The sequence below is a fragment of the Calonectris borealis genome, chromosome 2, assembly GCF_964195595.1.
Source record: "Calonectris borealis chromosome 2, bCalBor7.hap1.2, whole genome shotgun sequence".
NCBI classification, from domain to species: domain Eukaryota; kingdom Metazoa; phylum Chordata; class Aves; order Procellariiformes; family Procellariidae; genus Calonectris; species Calonectris borealis.
Genome location: NC_134313.1, coordinates 78,079,568 through 78,100,445, shown reverse-complemented (window position 1 = coordinate 78,100,445; position 20,878 = coordinate 78,079,568). Strand labels below are relative to the sequence as shown.

Sequence of the window (20,878 nt, the reverse complement as noted above, 5' to 3'; positions counted from 1 at the left end):
ATCTTCCCCCAACTTCACAGTTACAGCAATATTAATAACTATGATCATGTGTCATCGCACCAATAAAAAATACTGGCTATGGGAAAAGTTATTATTAAAATAAGAAAGGGACAATTCTGTATTTTTTCCATACCAAGCTACTAAGAACCTGAGTTTGAAACAAATACAGTTCTGAAAATGAGAAGCACATTGACTATATAGTTAATAAAATTTTGCTGCTAACACGTTTTTCCCTCAAAGTAATGTAATCTTTATCTATACTAGGCCTTCCCATATTCCTGAGACCCGTGAAAAGAAGAAAATAATTACAGTGCCTTGAGGTACATTTATGACTTCTCTGGAAGTTTAATCATCCTTTGAGGGAGGTTGCTTTAAAAAGATTGCAGGATATTTTTTTAAGAAGGAGTAAGTTTGCTCCCTTTTTTTACTAAGAGGACATGCATGTATGGAGTGAAAATATATTTATTGCATTATTGTCTGCCTAAGATGTTCCCACAATCAGGAGAAACCTGCATTTCATCTTTGGCTGAACTACAGATCTACAAATTGTGTCACAAGAAATGGAGAATACCATGATGAAAATTCTGATTCTTCTATATACATAAAGAATAGGGGTTAACCCACTGGACTGGAAAATAATACCCAAATAAAGAGTGCACTGTAGACTTAGCTCTGCTTTTATACCTATATTTTATGATAATATGGTGTGGACTTTCTGACCAGATAGGAGTGAAATTATCTTGGCTAGTCCAGCAACTAAAATAATGATGGAGATTTCGCAACAGAAAGTTACACATTATTGTTCCTAGTGTTGTACTGCAGTTCGAGTATTCTCGTTCTCATCAGGATAAGAGGTATGTTGCTTCAATGAGAGATTATATGAGTTCAAACATATGCTTACTTGTTAAAATAATGGCTTATTCTGAAAAGTATACCTCCGTTTCTGAAATCATTTTGTTGTCCTCTTTGCAGGTGTCTACGCCTCAAAGCTACTTGTTTTAATTCTCAGAAACCACTTGAAGTGACAGCACCTGCTCTTGTCAGGACTCTCATTACCCCGCCTCAGTACTAGACTACAATGAATCTAACTCAATTTGTAACCTGTATAACACTGGCAAAATCACATTTGTGCAAAGGGCGGGGGACGGGCTGCGTCACAGGCGTGGGGCTGATGGCTCAGTATAGCCTGCAGGCCTTGGCCTTTTCAGGTCCTGCGCTTCAAATTTGACTCGGCCCCGGCTGCGAATACAAAGCAGCTAAAACACTTGCATCAGTCATGTCATGTATTGCTTTCCTGAAATCAAGAGCTATGTCAGGGAACATGCATGAATCTTTATGATGCCTGCGAGCAATGACTCTCAGTCTTTTCGACTGGAAGACCTCCTACAGCTTTTGAAAAAGATGTGGACATATTTTGCACAGTTTCACCACAAAGCCTTCCATGCGCAATTAACTGTAGTGAGGCAGAACTTTCAATGTTCTCTTCTTATTTTTATTTTCTCCTACTCAGTTGTTTGCCAGCTTGCACTCATGAGAATGTCTGTGGCTTGAAGAAAACTGCAACAGTTTACTAAACCACCATTCAGCATTTTACGGAACAGCAACAATTCACAAACTGTGGGCTAAGAAACGTCGCCCTAGACATCTGTACACGCCTCAAGAATGCGTCTTCCAAATGGGAATCTGTGGTCAGGATCTAAGTGTTAACTTCTACTGAAAAGATGGCTCCTCTGTCAGTCTAATTCTGATTTATGGTTTCCCGAGTGAGTCCGGATACACACAGCCTGCTGCTTAATATCCTGCAGATCATCATTCAGAAGAGTCATTTCAGCTAGATTCAGAGAGATTTCACGCTGGGCCTTTGTTCAGCAGCAAGGCGATCATGTCTAGCAGCTTTATACTGGATGAGGTTGTTGAAGTATGTTGTACCATATATATGCCAGCGGCAACATATCAGTGTGGACTTGTGAAAGACAGCATAAAGCTCACAGGCCACTGACACACATTCAAGTGAACTAGGCTTGAATGCAGCGGACCCTGCATCTGCATTTAGCAGTGCTTAACTTAGCGGTCTCCACTTTTGAGCATCCCGCTCAACATTCGTCCAGCGTAGAGGCCTGTCTCAAGCTGGGAGCACAGGGCCCAACTGAGAAAGGCATTTACGCGTGTGCTTAACCACCGGTTAGCGTTTATAACTAAAGAAATGGACATGACTTCCGCACATGCTTTAAAGCTCCCCCTTAACTGGTGGCCAGATGAAGGGCTGCGTATCAGCCCCACTTGGAAATTGCTCCTCGGTAAATCGTGGCAACTTTAGTGCCTCGACACCTGACACGGTTAAGTGCTTTGTTTGCAGTCTGCTTGCTTTACCATATGAAAATATCTCTGTTTCAGTTGCTGCAAAAGTATTTTGAAAGAGACAAATTAACACAAGTCTGAACTTAGAAATAAAAAAAGGAAACAAAAATAGAGGTCTGGGTACACCAATTGGCAATAGCCTTCACTGAACCAAATGATATGCACATTACTAGTGCTAAAAGATACTGATGGTGGCTAGGAAGTCAAAGACTCATTTTAAAGACAACGCCCTTTCCCAAAAAAGTCTGACTGCCAAATCCTATGTATGTGAAAAGCAAACCTATAATTACCACGTTGTTGTAATGAGAGAACCTGTTTCACATCAAGCAAACGCGCCCCTGATTCTCCACTCACCTCTACAAGCAAAGCACTTCTCTCAAGTTCAGTATAATGATCCCTCATTTATTCATTAAATACAGGCGGAGAACCATGCCTATAAGGCATTGTAACTTGCTTGTATTTTCTTTTTAATCCCCTACAAAACCTTTTTTTTTGCCAATAAGGGAGACCGCATCAGCTTGGATGCAACCAAGGCCTCTTCGTTAGGAATGATCTCTCTGCTGTCGCAAGTCTCTTCAGGCAGAATTTCTTCTGTTAAACTGTTTGACGTTGAATCACTCCCCTCAGTGAAGGATCAGCGAATACAGGGAGACAAGGAATAAAGTGGCGTAAGGTGTCTCCTTGGCAATGTGCATATCTTTGTCACCAGAACAAAATAAAATAGCACCAAATTACTCAAGAACAAAAGAAATGGAAAGGCTTTTGAAATCTGCAAGCCAGAAAAGGGAGCACTAATACAGTGCATGGACTGCTGCTCCGCATGACAGGGAATTAACACACCTTTTGAGTTAAGAGGCCAACCATAAGGATAATGAGATCTAGTTTAATCTAAGCTGACATGTTTTATGTATACAAATAAATGGAAGACCTGGCACAGGCCATATTAACTCAGGCTGAGCCTCTACTGTCTTTGAAAGCCTGTTTTGCACAGCTAAGCAAACAGAGGAAGAAAAAACAACATTAAATCACCCTTTGTAAAGGTGTCACTGAATGCATAAACCAGAATTTGTTTATTTCTTCTTGCTACGCATAGAAAAATTAATAAGGAATGAATACTTATGAGGGGCAAGTGGCATTTTTTGTTAATGGACAAGATGAGGAAAAAACACATTAAATTTGTAATTAGTGCACGGAGATGTGATATAGTGCTGTACTTGTAATTGTTTAAAATTAACAGTAAGAAAAACAAGTAGAATCTTGTATAAGATATTATGAGCTGGTACCATATAACAGAGAAATAAAACATGCCTTGTGGCACATCTCCACTTCAATAGGTGCAGCCCACAGAAGAAAGTTCATTTAGGCAGCCTTAGAGGTGCTTTGTTTCTCAGTCATAGTCTTACTCTATTGGAAAGCAATTGATGGGGTTGCTTGGTCATCCCAAGGACTCGCTAGTTCTAGGCAGGCTAGAAATTAGCAGCATTCTGCACGTATGAAAAACACTTTTCACCCTAGTCATCCTCATACTACTAAAAACAGACGCGAAAGGTTAATAACAAGAAGAGTAAAAAGATTACATTTTTAAAAGAGCTTGGTGAAATTTAAGCTGCTTTGTGCTATTTGGCACTTATCCATGACTATAAGCAAGCTTAATCTGCTAATTCTTCTGAAAACAGTTAATAGAAATTTAAGTGACATTAGCCCTTTTCAAAATGTTACCACATGAAAGACAAGAAAAAATCGTCGTCAGACATGACTTTTCTGAAAAAATTGTGACTTATTTTTGACTCTCTTAAGAAATCCCATTTCGAAAGTTCTGGGTTTCTAAAATAGTTTTTCTTTCCTTCTGATTTTTCTTCAGTGGAGGCCAGTAAAAACATATTATTGGTAGCATATTATACCCCTTTACAGGTCTATACAGATCATGGACTATATCAAGTTTTGTAGAGGCATGATGCTTGGAAATGAGCAAAAAATCTTGTTGATGATGTACAAAAACACAACAGAGGTTATTTACTCCATGAAAAAACAAATGGTAAAATCTAGTAAGAAATAGTAAGATGGTGTTCTGAACTGACAGGAGGAGTAGATCTGATGAATAAGCAAGTATTCTTTTCGATCGGGTATTTATCATAGTAGAACCAAACTTTAGAATTGTATCCAATCTAACACTGTTCTGTGTCAAAAATTGGGGGACTATGAGCTTTAGCTCCTGAGATATAAACATTTGCTTTTGCTGGACTGCTGTGGGAGCGAGAATCTCTGGAAAGGGAAGTGGACAGATAACAAGAAATGATGACACCTTAAAGCTTCCACAGCCCGGTTCCCTATAGCTCACCTTCTAGAGATAGGTCACATACTCACAAATACCTCTCTGACAATGTCTGACCTTGCTGATATTTGGGGTACGTTACAGAGGTTGATTTCTTTGCTAAAGTAGTGAGGAGGAGAAACTATTTTTTCTTGAAAATACTTAAGTTTGAGATACCATCATTTAATGTATTGCCTTTAAACTTGTTTTATGTGTAAGTAAGTTAGAACCTGAAAAATAGAGGTATACCTTTGTAAAAGAGGCAGTTCAGAATTCAAGTGTTAGGAGATTATAACATTGCAGGACTACATGCAACTACAAAATTCACCTGCATTTATTCAACTGTCTCATATAACTTTAAGTCCTTTCAAAACATCAATTTTGCTGAGAAGTGCAACCAGCTGCTCAAATGAGTTGCTTATACTGCAAAGAAAGGTGTGTGAAGAACACTCATGGAACCTGTCCTAGTATTCTAGCTAGGCTGCCTATCGATCCCTCTGTTAAGGATGAGATCATGATGTCAAAAATAGCTTCTCAGAAGCAATAAATCCACTGATTAATTAAAATGCAGTACTCACGAAGAATGGGATAAGACCAGAAGCTTTGTCTTCATCCAAGACTTTCTTAAGGGCTGAACCACAAACACTAAAGGTATCATCTGAAGCGACATTTTTAATCTTCACACCGCCAATTAATGCAGCCCTTTCCACTGATGAATGAGCCTACAAGGAAATGGACAGGTTTTAAGACAGATACCTTTCATTGGAATGTAAGAAGTTCATTTGAATTTGGAAACAAAAAATCATTTCTTTCAACTGAAGCAATACTTGAGATCCTGGGACTGTTGCTGGTATGTAACAGATACATACCTCTCCCTCTATCATATAGATAGACAGACAGACAGACAGACAGACACACGTACATACATATATACTTACACACCCACACCCACACACACAAATACACTAACAGAAACCCTGAAGTATTCTTGAAACCATTGCCATGGCATCATTCAGACAAGAGTTCAATTAACCTTAGTGAGAGCTTTAATTCACATGTTCACAATTAGGTAGGACTGATTAAGTGCTTCAGGATTTGGCTCCAAATCAACCAAAAGACATGCAGATAATCAGCTTGCCTGATAAAGATTCAGTTGCTCACTAGCATATTTTTATGGTGTACAGCTTTGCTGAACCCTAAAACAATATACATCACAGTATGGTATAGACTAAGATATTTTCTTACATTACCATTTTTTTTTTAGATTACCTACTGAATAAATTGTGGTTCAATCATTCGTTTTGGTAGGCAATTAAGGACAATTCCCAATATGTTATTCTATAAGTCATTTTATTTGAATTCCCCTTAAATAATATTTTTTAGAATATAAAGTACATCTCAGTAAATAAAAACAAAGATATCACTACAAAATTCTTATACAATTGTGAAGTACAATGCTATAATAACTCTATTAACAGTAAAAGGTATGTTTAGCCACAAAATAATGTCATTTTAGAGCATGACTAAAACCAAAAAAAGCTATTTTACCTTTCACCTTCTCCAATTTCATTAATCGTCATTAATTTGAAAGAGAAAAATTCCTCACCTTTTCATATTGCAGAGAGGAAATTAGAAAGGCAAAAGCCCAGCTAGAACTCAACCTGGCCACTGTCGTAAGAGACAACAAAAAGTGTTTTTACAAGTATATTAATGACAAAAGGAGAGCCAAGGAGAATCTCCATCCTTTATTGGATGCGGGGGGGAACATTGCCACCAAGGATAAGGATAAGGCTGAGGTACTCAATGCCTTCTTTGCCTCAGTCTTTAATAGTCAGAGCAGTTATCCTCAGGGTATTCAGCCCCCTGAGCAGGAAGACAAGGACGACGAGCAGGATAAACCCCCCATAATTCAAGAGGAAGCAGTTAATGACCTGCTACGCCACCTGGACGCTCACAAGTCTGTGGGGCTGGATGGGATCCACTCGAGGGTACTGAGGGAGCTGGCGGAGGAGCTTGCCGAGCCACTCTCCATCATTTACCAGCAGTCCTGGTTAACTGGAGGCTCGCCAATGTGACTCCCATCTACAAGAAGGGCCGGAAGGAGGATCCGGGGAACTACAGGCGGTCAGCCTGACCTCGGTGCCAGGGAAGATTATGGAGCAGTTCGTGTTGAGGGTGCTCACAAGCCATGTGCTGGACAACCAGGGGATCAGGCCCAGCCAGCACGGGTTCATGGAAGGCAGGTCCTGCTTGACCAACCTGATCTCCTTCTAGGACCAGGTGACCCGCCTAGTGGATGAGGGAAAGGCTGTGGATGTGGTCTACCTGGACTTCAGTAAAGCCTTTGACACTGTCTCCCATAGCATTCTCCTAGAGAAGCTGGCGCCTCACGACTTGGACAGTTACACTCTTCGCTGGGTAAAAAACTGGCTGGACGGCTGAGCCCAGAGAGTTGTGGTGAACGGAGTTAAATCCAGTTGGCGGCCGGTCACGAGCGGTGTTCCCCAGGGCTCAGTTTTGGGGCCGGTCCTGTTCAATATCTTTATCAACAATCTGGATGAGGGGATCGAGTGCTCCCTCAGTAAGTTTGCAGACGACACCAAGTTGGGTGGGAGTGTTGATCTGCTTGAGGGTAGGAAGGCTCTGCAGAGGGACCTGGACAGGCTGGATCGATGGGCTGAGGCCAACTGTATGAGGTTCAACAAGGCCAAGTGCCGGGTCCTGCACTTGGGTCACAACAACCCCAGGCAACGCTACAGGCTTGGGGAAGAGTGGCTGGAAAGCTGCCCGGAGGAAAAGGACCTGGGGGTGCTGGCTGACAGCCGGCTGAACATGAGCCGGCAGTGTGCCCAGGTGGCCAAGAAGGCCAACGGCATCCTGGTCTGTATCAGAAATCGTGTGGCCAGCAGGAGCAGGGAGGTGATTGTGCCCCTGTACTCGGCACTGGTGAGGCCGCCCCTCGAATACTGTGTTCAGTTCTGGGCCCCTCACTACAAGAAGGACATGGAGGTGCTGGAGCGTGTCCAGAGAAGGGCAACGAAGCTGGTGAAGGGTCTGCAGAACAAGTCTTATGAGGAGCGGCTGAGAGAACTGGGGTTGCTTAGCCTGGAGAAGAGGAGGCTGAGGGGAGACCCTCTACCTGAAAAGAGGTTGTAGCGAGGTGGGTGTTGGTCTCTTCTCCCAAGTAACTAGCGATAGGACGAGAGGAAATGGCCTCAAGTTGCGCCAAGGGAGGTTTAGATTGGACGTTAGGAAAAATTTCTTTACTGAAAGAGTGGTCAGACCTTGGAAGAGGCTGCCCAGGAAAGTGGTTGAGTCACCATCCCTGGAAGTATTTAAAAGACGTGTAGATGAGGCACTTAGGGACATGGTGGTGTTGAGTTGATGGTTGGACTCGATGATCTTAGAGGTCTTTTCCAAACTTAATGATTCTATGATTCTGTGATTTTATGATATCATGACTATTCTCATTGATAATCTCCATTCTACCCTTGTTGGTTCTTGCTAGTGCCTACAAGAGCACTTACTAAATCTATTCTAATTTAGCATATAATCACGGAAAAGATTAAGGCAAAACATAGGTTGAGCAAGACCAGATGAAGATAAAGTTTCTGCCTTTCAACTTCACATATTCCTGGAATGGCGCGTTTTAAAGGCAGATTGACTATTAACGTGTATCGCAGCGGTGCCTCTTGTTAAAGTACTTTGGCAAACTAACTAGGCACCAGCTTGAGAAAATATGGAAGTCTAGACTTGAAATATAACTAACTGCTTTTGAAGTGAAAAACCGTGTGTGTACCATAGCAATACCATACCTCATTCAAGTGTACAATGGAAAGAGGTATTCTATAACTGATTTATATAAGAATTGTAAATTCTTGCAAACTATAATAACACCCTGAGGTTGTTAGCCAGTCAGAACGTCAGAATTCCTTCCTCAAGTCTCCAAAATTGTAGTAAGGCTCTCCGATAACCACAGCCATTCCCAATCTTAAGGTTAAAACTGCCAAGATGCTTTTGCATTGTAACAAATCTTTAGTGACCTGCTGCTCCATGGAATTCCTAGTCCTCAGCAAAGCACTCGGGAATCTCCCACCACCCTTGAGGAGAGCAAGGAACCAAACAGAAATCAGTTAAATGAGTGGGCAGCTGCTTAAGGCAACCGAATAAACACAGCAAAAAAGGTTGATGAAGGACAAGGCCTGAGAAAACTTGAGAATATCAAAAAACTACCCTGACTTCTGTCCTGGTCCCAAACAGTCAGTGTCTACTATAAGGGGTAGCTGGATGCTCCTCTCAGCTCCGAGGTCTCACATTCAGTGTCCCTCGCAAGAGGAGCCTCAGCCAGGATAGCCCAGGCACTAAAACAGACAGGGATCCTCTTCTGTTGTCTCCAAACCCCCAAGTAGTTATTGGGGAAAGCTTTGTTGCCAGTCCTGCTCTGTACTCATTAACACAAAGCAAAATTATTTCAGTGGGATAAAGATTTTCCCAAAATGCCAAGAAGCCAAAATGATCTCCCAAGATACATGAGATCCGAGTTCAGCTTTCTGCTCTGGGCCTCCTTACCAGCCAACTTCTTCCCTCCCTCCTAATGCATTCTTGCAGTGTTATGCTCTGTCAGTGCATGGTTTTCTCTCCCACAGAATGGCTCAGGCTTACTTTCTTTTGTGGATTATCGCCTATGAGTCACACAGGTCTGTTCTTAATGCAGAAGGACCGGTGAGCTCTGCAACAATCTGCTTTGAAAGGTCAGCAATATCTTAAGGCAAATCCTTCTGTAAACATAAGATCCTCTGACCTTCAGTAGGCAGGAAAGCCTGTCAGTCCTCATTTCAGGTCAGCCACTTACCTGGGACAAAAAATGAAAACACGTAAAAGGCTTTGTGCATCACTGGGTCAGAGTTTGAGCTCTGGGACTGGCGGTCTGCACAACACAGACCTTAGGGTCCCAGACAAAAAACGGACAAATATCCTTTGTGCCTTTTGAAAACAGTTATCTTTCCTCGTTTTTTCTTGTCCTGACTATTCGCACCCTACAAGTGTAGTCCCTCTTCCCACCAGCAAAGAGCAAGTGTACTTTAACTTGTTCTCCAGTGCTTTTTAACATACGCTGAGTGGTAAATCAAGGTAAGCCTGAAACCTGGCCATTTTATTCTGCGTAATCAGGTATGACTTTAAACTAAACATCAAGTACCAAGGAAGTTTCTTCTATCTCATTGACATTTAGATAAGAAAATGTCACAGCTATTGAGAGAAGCCACATCGCTTGGCCCTTCAGTCAGATTAGTGTGTCAGAAAGATAAGAGCAGCAGAACTCACAAGGCTAAAATCTGCTTTCATGAGCAGTAAAAGCCTCTCATGGTCCTGGCCTGCTGAGAATTTAGCCTAACTCAGTCTGCTAAATACCACTCACAGTCAGAAATCAAGGATTATGTTCTCTGTTTTCTTAGAAGATTTCTGAGATGTATTGATACATGGAGATTTTAGGACTTTTTTTCTTTAAAAAAAATTGGGTTTCTTCAACTACTATGACCAATTTGCTTTATATTCATGCACTAGGTTTGTCTGTGTGCATGCACCTGCACCCATGCATGCATACAGCGAGAGGATGTATGTGTGTTTGTTTGCACATGTGTATGTAGGAGGAAAACAATGTGTGCACACGTGGCCACACAAGCCTAGATGTAACAAAAGATGGTCTAGACTGACTCAGCACAACTGAAATTAACACCTTTTACTCAAGCACCTTTATTCACTTCAAATGAGCTCTTTTTGTACAGAAGCAATACTTATGTAACACTGACCTCCAGATATTTATTCTTTGTATTATGGGAGCACACATGAGATTCCAGCCCACTTATGATGTACAATAACACTTAAACAAGCAAAACCAAATCATCACCAATCCAAAGAGTTTATACTTAATTCACCTGCCTATTGAGATGGCTGAAATTGTTAAGTAGAGACCCCATGTTTCCATGTTTTTGAGAGGTACTCACCTGATCAGAAGCATAGGCCACCAGCCTGCCCATGACGTCTGCTTCTGTTAGCTCAGGCTTTTCTGACTGCACCCGTCTGATAGTTTTTGTTCTTGCAGCAAGCAGGGAAATCAGGGTGGCCTCGCTTGCACTTCCCTGTGGGACAAATTGAAGGAAGGTTCAAAAGGAAGACATTCCAGAAGAAGAAAAGTAACGTTTTCTTCTGCATGAATCTGCAGAGTTGTTAACAGAAACTGCATATGAGAAACTGCGCAATCTCTCGCTTTTTAAGAATATGTGTGACAGCAAGGGAGGAACCTCTATTTGATCTTGGTCTCCTCCTTCCTGATGCCTCTGTCTGCTCTCTTGAATCTCTATGCTTGTTCAGGTTAGGCAGCAGCCTTGCAATCAATGCTAGAAAGCTGGACTCAGGCTTAAATGCATGTGAAAAGGCTCTCGAACCAGGTGCCAATCATTTGTCAACCAGTAACAACGGCAGAGTAACCGTTGATTTCTGCTACTATGGGTTTCCGCACATTTAACCTCCATCAGAATCTGACTGTCAACTCTCCTTTCTATCAAGCAACATGCATAATTATAACGCTTATTTAATATTTAGAGTTACCCTGTGCAAGCCAATTATTGTGGCTAAAAGAGAAAGAACAACGAAAAAGCAAAAAAGCTATGATTCAATATAGCTAACTGCATTTCAAAGTATTAGTTATGTACATTTTCTTCTTATGAAGTTAGCTGAGCTGTTTATATGAGACAAAGCTGCCTTCTACACACGGCAACATCTCAACAGGGGGTGAACTCAGTCCAGCTGAAAGTCAACAGCCTCGTGAATGGGGTAAGCAGGAAAAAGGACAGTCCCTAAACATTTACTAAATGTATTGCCATGACACATATACTTTATCTGCCTTTCCAGTGGCGTGGGATTTGAGGAATGTAGACCCCAGGGCCTGCATCAAAGCACAAAGACGAGCTGGAGACAGCTTTGTGCGTTTCTTACAGCTGCTGCTGCTGCGGCATACAGCATTATGGCAACTGGGGGAAATATGACAGATACAGAATGGTATAGGAAAACAAATCTCCCTCTGGGGTCAAGTAAGGTAGAACTTCCATGTGGAGGCAAGGGGTGAAGGAAATTCTGTCCATTAATTACAGAAAACATAATTTGGCAAGCTCCCCATTTAATCTTATTCCGCATCTGTAGCCAGATACTCAGAATACTCATCAGAATATCTGAACACCGAGAAATCACGCCTGTCTGTAATTCTCAAAACTCATGATGCAAGCGTGTGCATACAATTACCTTCATCTTACACATGAAGAACTTTCAAGAGCTGATTCATCTTACTTTATCTGTCTAAAAAGTTAAATATCTGAGATAAAATAATTGTTTAGGGTCCCTTAGTATTCAGTGGAGAGAATTAAGCATATCCAGAAAGCAGTAATTCCATCTATTCTGGGCAAATATTCTGGACTGAGATAAATGGTTCCTCTAAAGGTACCCTCTTGTACGTTCAACTTTATCTGACAAAAGGTGAGATGAATCTCACACAGTGTAAGTTTCCTGATGAGAAACTTCTGTCATCATGTCTTTGTTAGCAAAACTATTTCTGCCATGCTCAGCACAATATTATCTAAGTAACAGTGCAAAAAAATACCTGTGCTTCCTGACAGTCCTGTGAGCTGGAACATACTGACTCGGGTCCTGGGTGTCCAGCAGATGTGAGCCCTGTTTTACAGTCAAGAACATCATCTATTTTCTGAGAAGCTGGGTTTTTTTCTTCTTTTTTTTTTTTAACGAGCAGTATATGATCTTCTAAAGAATGCAGTTTTTCAGGTAAGTTGTATGTCCTCATCATGAAGCTGGGCAACGTAAAGCCTGTGTGCACGATCTAATTCCATCTCACAGTGGGCAAGTCACTGAAAATAACCTTTCTAAATCTGGGTTCTTCACAGTAAAGTTAGCTCTAGCACCCTTGCATTTAATATGTGGGAAATAATACTAATTATTACTTTTATTAAAATATATATTTAAAGGGATACATTAAAATCTTTCAAATATATGTGGATAAAATGGCTTTTTTTTTTCCTTGTTTTTTTTTTTGTAATGATAGGGCCCTGTGAAACTGTTAGTGTCTTTCCAGGACATGTAAGGAATATGCATATTAAAGAAATGTGCACAAATATATAAAAGAAAATGGCTGTAGGAGATTCCAAAGGTTAAGGCATTAGTTTGAGACCTGGAAATTTAAGCCCCCACTATTCTGGAGACTGCCTGGCTGGGCAGGCAAATGACTTAGGCTCAAGAATAGCCCCAGCCTTCTGAGGAGTGCCACAAGATGTCCTGGCATACTGGCTGTTCATCCAGGCTGGTGTGTAGTCAGTGCATACAACAGTTCTTGTATGCATTTCCTTACACAGAAACAAGGATGAACAGGAAAGGGCCTGTTGCCCAGCTGAATCTTGCCTCCTGATACACAGCTGGGACATAGCCTAAAGGCACCTGAATCCAGCAACTTGGAAATGCTTTTGGATGTTTCATGATAGACATAGGCTTTTTCACCTTGCCTCAATTTCCGTAAGTCACCTTTTTCATACTGAAGCTTACGGTGTTTGCAGAACCTGGCTTGTAAGGCTCTTCTATTCACTTGGCGCCAAAGTCTTGCGCTAAATATTTTTGAGGAAAAAAAAACTTGGTTCTTGAACTACTTGGCTAACTGACAAGAAAGATAAATCAGCAGTGTTCCTTGCCAGGCCAAAGATAGGCTGAGTCTCATTTTGTTTCACCCTTAAAATACTTTTTCTTTGCAGAGCAAGAAATAGGTACACTTTTCAGTAGTTTATCTAGAATGAACAGCAGGATATAAGCTTCAGGAAGAAAGTTGCTTTCTCACTTATTTTGAAAAGCTGGGGGTTTTCTCCTCTTGAATGCTGTATTCTGCATTAAGTGAAGGATGATGATACCTTTCCTTTTACCGCAAGCAAACAAAGGTTGCCATGGCAAGCAGGCTCAAGAGGCGGAAGAAATATCAGCGAGAGCTGATGTTCATGTCCACCAGAGCTCTGAACTGAAATTTTCTTTCATCCTTTGCCATTTTCAAGTGTCATCCTGCACACAACAACAAAGTGCTTCATATTGACAGACTTTCAAATGTAATTAAGAGCCAATTTTCACAAGCTCAGTTTTACCCAATACCACAATAATTACTTGGTATTTACCAGAAGAATGACTGTCACTTTCACATGTTGTCTTTGCCTCATACTCTCTTATTTCTATCGTTATTGTTTCAAGAGCAAGACAAGATGATCTGCAGCACAAATTGCTTCATTGTAAGCAGGAACACAGAGCCCACTTTCGATTCTTGAAACTGACTGGTTTCTGATGAAAATTATGGTCAACCCAGCATTGTCAGCCTGGAAGGGCAATATTTCCTGCTGATAACCATCAGGCATAATTGCTTGCTTTCAGTGGTACAAAATAAATACTGTCGAGACACATGGTGAAAGCTTGATTTCTTCAGCATAACCCCCTCCCTAGTAATCATAATGAAAAAGATACTAACAGAGCAAGCAGATGAATAAAGAGTTATTCTGGAAATACACTGGTATAGGTGCAGCTTCGCCTAGGAGAATCATAGCAGTTGGGTTAAATTCGTACTTGCCTGGGAAGATGTTGGGAAGAATCCATTGGAATATACTGTAGGCATTTGCAGCTGAGATCAAAGAAAGAAGCCTCCACTTCTAGCATGTAATTCAGATGTATTTTAGAAGCCTATCTTAGGATAAAATGGATTGTGCCCTGGCCTCCAATGACCAGACTCCAGAGATCATCAAAGGAGCACAGAACAATTATTTAAAATTCAGTCTTTTTCATAGTAGAGATCTACTTTAGTTAGATTAATAGCTGTGACCAGAGTCTGCATTTGCAGAAAGACCATGCGCTAATGGAGCCATGGCTGACAAACAATATAGTTTGCCCATTGATGATATATTCATTATTGTACAGATACTCTGTTCAGACATTGTAGGCTTTCATTAAGCAGTCAATGTCAAAGTTTGGGGGTTTTGTTCTATTTTGGATACTGCAGTGTAGTCTCTAAATTATAATATCTACTGACAGAACCATTTAGGTTCAAATTCTAGGCAGCTTTTCATTTTATTTTAATATTCCAGTATTTCATTTTTTTATATAAGGAAAACTTCTTAAAATAATTTCAACTTCTTTGACAAAGATTGATAGACTTTCTACTCCATTCTGTTACTTCTACTTATAGAAGATTCTCTCCTATATTCTTATCCATGGCTTGATCTCTGACACTTTTTTCCTGAAAAAAAGGAAGGCTGTTTTGGAAACTGACTGAAGTAAACAATTGAACATGTCTAAGGTGGACTTCATGGAAGCCTTTGTGACCACTTTTCATGATGATGTACTCAAAATCCTCAGATATATTGCTATTTGAGAAGTTTTTTTCTGTTTTCAGCCATGAAGTTTTGCTGCACACTGTTGGTAAGTATGAGCTCACTTCACTTGATCAACAAATTAAACTTTCCATCCTACACAATTTTTCAACATTACTAACATTTCAACATTTTAAGCCCAAATTGTGCTGCTAAGTTGAGCTTATTAACAATTCTTCAGGCAGGAGTGTTTCAGAATTCAGCTGCTCTGAAAACATGATCCTACAGACCTATGGACATTCTTACAGAACATCAGTCTTTCTGAAAATCTGAAAGGAATCTATGTGGCAGAAAAAAAAATATCTTTCCTTTATTAGTGTTTTGGTGTGAAGGTTTTACAAAATCATAAAGTCCAAAAACTCATCCCATATTCTTTTTTCATGTCCCCTCTTACCTGAATGACTCCTCCACCTTGGCCATCCTTCCCAGCTAAAAACTCTTCAGGCAAATTAATCATCTTCCCTAGCCAATCCAGCATGACAGTCTCCAGCTCTGTGCAGGCTGGACTTGCAGCCTGTGTTGAAAAATAGAACAGAGGGAATAACCTCACTAGACCATGAAGAGAAATAGGATCTACCAGAGCAAGAATAACTCTTTTTCTCTCTCTCTGTCTTTTGACTACAGAAGAAGAGACTAGCTGACTAACTTTACCAACTAAATTTGGGACCTGAAGACCATTTTGTGCATGTTGTTTCTAATACTTACTAAAAAAATGTCAAACTGGGCCTCACATAGAGCCACCACTATCAAATGTCAAAGCTAGGATTTGCATCTTGCACATTTTTTTTCGACATCAAGTACCAACCTCTTTTGAGAAGAGCTCATCTCATATGAATGTGGGGTTTTTTAACACAATTTCCATTCATCCAGGTGATAAGAGAAGTAGCAACATCGGGTGATAGGCCACAGTCATACTACTTAATGAATTACCCGGAAGTTTGCACAGCTACCACTAATTCTAAATGCTGGTGATTTTTCAAAGGCAAAACTTCTAAGAGGAAATAGCCTTCTATTGCTGGAATCATTCAGGGTGTCTATGTGAAAACACTTAATTAGTCAACAAAATTTACCTATAAAAATAGTTCTGTGACTTCGCTGCTATTAATCAACAATTTCATTGAAGAACGTTACTGGAATGCTTAAAATCTTGGCAAGATGAAACACCATTACCACCAGTAATAGCAGTACACACGCCAGTAAACTTACCCAAGAGAAGCCCACACATCCTATTCCACCACACAACATATCTGCAAGAAGAGCTGGGAAGGAAGAGGCTGCAGGGAAGTAGGCAAAAAAGTATGGACTGTGCCAGTGAGTCACCTGTATTAAGGGAAAAATAGTCATTTTTAACTAATGCAGGAAGCAGAAACAAATTGTCACAAAATCAGAAAAGATTAGAGGTTGGGACCAGTCAACAGTTCTCAACTACCTGGCTGTAACGCAGGATCCCATTTTTTAGAAAAGCTTACCTTGTTTTTTCCTCAATTTTTTATCTACCTTTTACTCAAATTAGAAATAAATTGGTTCTTGCCCCCACCTCCCAACAGTTCCAAAACCAGAGTCCTCCATTTGTCTGCCTAGAAGACAAGAATTGCATGGGCAGTGGCAGCGTGAGTTTCTGTGCAGGGCCCTGTTCTTGAGCCACACTCTGGAGTTATTTGCCAAAATTCAGGCACTGAATCTGGCCAAACAGCTCCTCACCACAAAGTGAAACAATCCGTTCCAGCATCCAATACCTTCTGTAGAAAATTAAACTATCCTCTCCCTATAACAAGTTGTGGTTTATGTACAATTCCACTTTATATGTACTAGTGTGAGAGAACAACACAGCAACGGCACAAATTGTAGTCAATTGTCTTGCAGTATGCAACATCTAAGCAATTTTAGGATCGGTGAGATACTTGATAGTGCTCCACAACTCCAATCTAATAAAATTTGAAAACAGGAAATGTACTGCCACACCACAATGTTCCGTGGAAATAATGTGATATGATATGTTTGGCAAAACAGCTTCTAGGGGATTAGATGGACTATAAGCAAGAACTCAGCAGAATGTGTATAAGAACTTTCCTTGGCTGGAAATCCAGAGGCTGCTGAGTTATTGAAGCCGAGCCTTTTCTTATGCCGTTTTGTTTTCTTTTTTTTTGATACTGGAGTTCTTCTGTTACAACTGGAGGATGGTAAGAGCATACATTCTCTCTTGCCTGAGCTCAGTGTTTCCTTACTGTTTTGTTCCGCATTCCGACCTCTGATGAATTTTACCTTTCACACTCCCCTCTCTCCCAGTCTGTGATAAGTTTCTGCTTCTGGAGCTAACTCAGGGATCACTGTACCGCACTGTTCTGCATGCTGCAAACATCCCTTTTGCTTCCTCTGCATGCCAACAACCAGCTCTGCTTTAAGGGACGTGCTCCATGCGAAGGGAAAACTGTCTGAACTCTTGTGTACACAATGAATCAGATACCACTTCCTCTGCTATAGTATACCATATATAATATTTCGGATGGCGCTATCCCTTTCATATGAAAACAGCTCCTATCCACCACAATTTCTACTGTCTAAACTAGCCCTGTACCTGCTACGTTCAAGATTTCACTTTTACTGGTCACTAGGTGCAAACCTGCTCAAATCAGGTGTCCAAAGACAAGGCACTGTGAACATTTTGAGCTGTCTCTCTTATGTCTGGTCAGGACCTCTTTCTTCGCTGTAACAAAGTTTTAGAGCACTTGTGGCCAACACCTTCCTTCACAAATCAGACAAAATGGAATGGGACTTGGTTCTTCACAGGAAAACAATAAACAGATAAAAAAGTACCCAATAAACAGCGGTCCCTGATAGGACCCACATGCACAGACTTTCACTGACGTCCATAATGAGCCAGGGCTGCCACTGTTCATCTCCCCAGCTCTAATCCTCTGTGATCTCTAAGACTTGTGACATTCATCTTGGGTTAATCAAGTTAAACTGCCTACATGCTGGGAGCCATTTGTTTGATGAAACACAGCAGATTCCAGTTGCACCACTCACACAAAGCCAAAAAGCCAAAAGCCCTAGGGCAAGTGCAGCTGTGGTTCTTCCTCCTGCCTCCCCTTCCCCCTTCGCTTGAAGCAGCTGTGAAATGCATTTCTTTCGCCATGTTGGAACAGACACACTTAGTCAAATACTGCAAAGAGCGTGACATAACTGATGCTTGTTTTTTCAGCCCTCTGCTGATAAACAGTGATACACAAGTGTCTTGGGTTCCATAATTACCACTCTAGCGCTTCTCAGAGACATTTTATTTCCCAGATTTCTTCTAAGGATGTCTGTCTGTCTATGGCTTGCTTAGTCTAAGCAGGAGTCTTCCTTTACCACACACTAAGGATAGGTACTTCAGCTGAAAGTTCACAGATTATTGGATCCAATGTGAGGAAAACTAGCATCTTCAGTACTGCCACTTGCAGTTACAACTAAACTTGATCATTTTTGGCTCTAAAAAAGGCGAGAATCCATTTCAAGAGAACAAAGCGAGTCTGAGAGAGAAAGGTGACTCCCGCTGATATTTCTATATGCAGATCCCTTCCACGTGGGCTTCCTGCTGTGGACATCAGAATTCAGCAGTTGTTCCCTTAGTCCCGGTGTTAATATCAGGAACTTAGCACCATTATGGTCATTATCATTTAGTGGACTGCCCTTTGGCTGGGGTCTACATCCAATTTCACAAGAAGACTCCACAAAGAAGTTTTACCACTCATGAATGCTTGTTCTCCTATAGGGTAAAGACAGCAAGGGATACTGCATTATTGCTTTACATAATTAATTGATCCCTGCTGCTCTGAAGGAACACCATTTTCACATTTTCAATTGTCCAATAAATAGCAAATATCTGAACACAACTAACACAGTAAAGATGTCAACGTGAAGGAAACAAGAATCACTTATGGGTCACTGATAGCTTCTGGGCAAAACACGGTTTTACGACCTCTGTCATATTACTTATTCTCTCTGAAGAAGCCCAGGGCCTCATTTATAAAGTGGAGATAAGACATTGGAAAAGCACTATAGCTGAAAAACACTAGATGTACTTATAAATGTTAGCCTTGTCAGGAAAAAGATGGGAAGAAGATTAAGGGAAAATATAATGAGGGTAGATTGTCCCTATAGCCAATTTCAAAAGTCCCTGAAACCAACTATAAATCATTTTAAAGGTCTGTAAACCAAATGTGAACAAGTCTTCCTATACTAAGTTCTTCCTCTGCTCCCTGCCTCCATGTGTTTGTACAGCACCATCATTTTCACACTTCAGTTTCTGTGAGCACAGCTGACAGAGGCAGCCAACAGATGCAGCAGTTTGTGCAGCACTATGCACAGAAGAGGTCCAGAAACCCTGCTAAGGTTAGTGTATGGGGGCTCTGCAGAGGTGGTGACGCTCCACAGGGCACAGTCCCCAGCAGCAACCGGAACAACTACCCCTGGCATATCACAGGTCTCAACCCAGACTAAGCTCCCGAGGGAGTAGGCAGCTCTGCAGGCCTGGGATTGCAGGCATGACAGGGCCTCTTGCCAAGGCTGGGGCGGAGGGAGGTGGTCTTTTAGCCTGGAGGAGGTATGCACTGGTGGAGGGTCTGTGTCACCATGGAAAGGAGCAGCATGAGGAGGTCAGCAGATTGTGCAGTATCAGAGATGACAAAAAGGAGATTGAGAGCATCTTCCCGAGACATAACACAAGGTATTTCAAATACAAGAGCCTGAACCCCCCAATGTACCAAAGGAGGGGCAGTCAGAGTCTCTGCTTATTGGGTTGAGAAATGGAGTCCCACGACGGGGCAGGGCAGAAGCTTGCAACTACTGGCACTAGGAGGAAGGCTTCTGCTCCACCTGCAGATCTGCAACTCCAGAACAGGCTCAGTGCCCTGGCTGCAGATGGGCTGGGAGCCCTGTTGTGTCTAGTGAAGCACCCAAGCAACCTGAGTGTCGACCCTGGTGTTGACCGCAGGGATTTGGGTTTTAAGACTAGTGGGACCCTCTTTGAGGATCAACTCCTAGGAAGAGACAGGATCCACCTGAACAACTGGGGCAAAATATCTTTGCAGACAAGCTGGCTAACCTGGTAAGGAGAGCTTTAAATTAGGAACAATGGGGGAAGGACATGAAAACCCACAGTCAAGGGAGAAAGGTGGCCTGAGTTGGCAAGCAAAGGGTAAAGGGTAATGTGGACAAGAGAGATCCTGAAAACAAGATAGGGCTAAAGTGGACCCACCTCAAGTGTATGCACATAAATAGGAGGTGCTGAGAGGACAGCATTATAGGGGGAAGTTCTCATATGTTTTCTGGGAAATCAGCACACGTGGGTGCCTCTCTGAAGCACCTGTATGCTATGGCATGACGCACAGGGAACAAACAGGAGGAATTAGAAGGCTGTGTGCATTCCAAGGCTGTGATTTCATTGGGATCACAGAGATGTGGTGGGATAACTCGCATGACTGAAGTGCTGCAGTAGATGAGGACAGGCTCTTTAGGAAGGACAGACCAGGAAGGCGAGCCAGGGGAGTGGTCCTTTAGGCAAGAGAGCAGCAGGAATGCATGGGGCTCTGCCTGGGGGTGGACAATGAGGCAGTCAAGAGCTTATGGGTCAGGACTGGTGGAGATTTCAAGATGGGCGACATTCGGGTGGGTGTCTGCTACAGACCACCTGATCAGGAAGAAGTACATGAGTACAGCATTCAGACAGCTGGAAGAAACTTCATGTTCGCAGGTCATAGTCCTCACAGGGGACTGC

At 41.7% G+C, this 20,878-nt stretch overlaps 1 protein-coding gene across 3 annotated transcripts in view; it reads right to left on the bottom strand.

Annotated features, from left to right (window-relative positions):
• Positions 1-20,878, bottom strand: part of DDC (dopa decarboxylase) — a 62,010-nt gene that overhangs the window by 30,976 nt on the left and 10,156 nt on the right. For all 3 annotated transcript variants that reach the window (XM_075142379.1, XM_075142381.1, XM_075142382.1), the window contains exons 3-6: positions 16,327-16,440; positions 15,515-15,634; positions 10,672-10,806; positions 5,248-5,391 (exon numbers count right to left, since the gene is read on the bottom strand). In XM_075142379.1, coding sequence (XP_074998480.1) covers positions 5,248-5,391; positions 10,672-10,806; positions 15,515-15,634; positions 16,327-16,440 — 513 coding nt within the window. The remainder of the gene's footprint in view (positions 1-5,247; positions 5,392-10,671; positions 10,807-15,514; positions 15,635-16,326; positions 16,441-20,878) is intronic.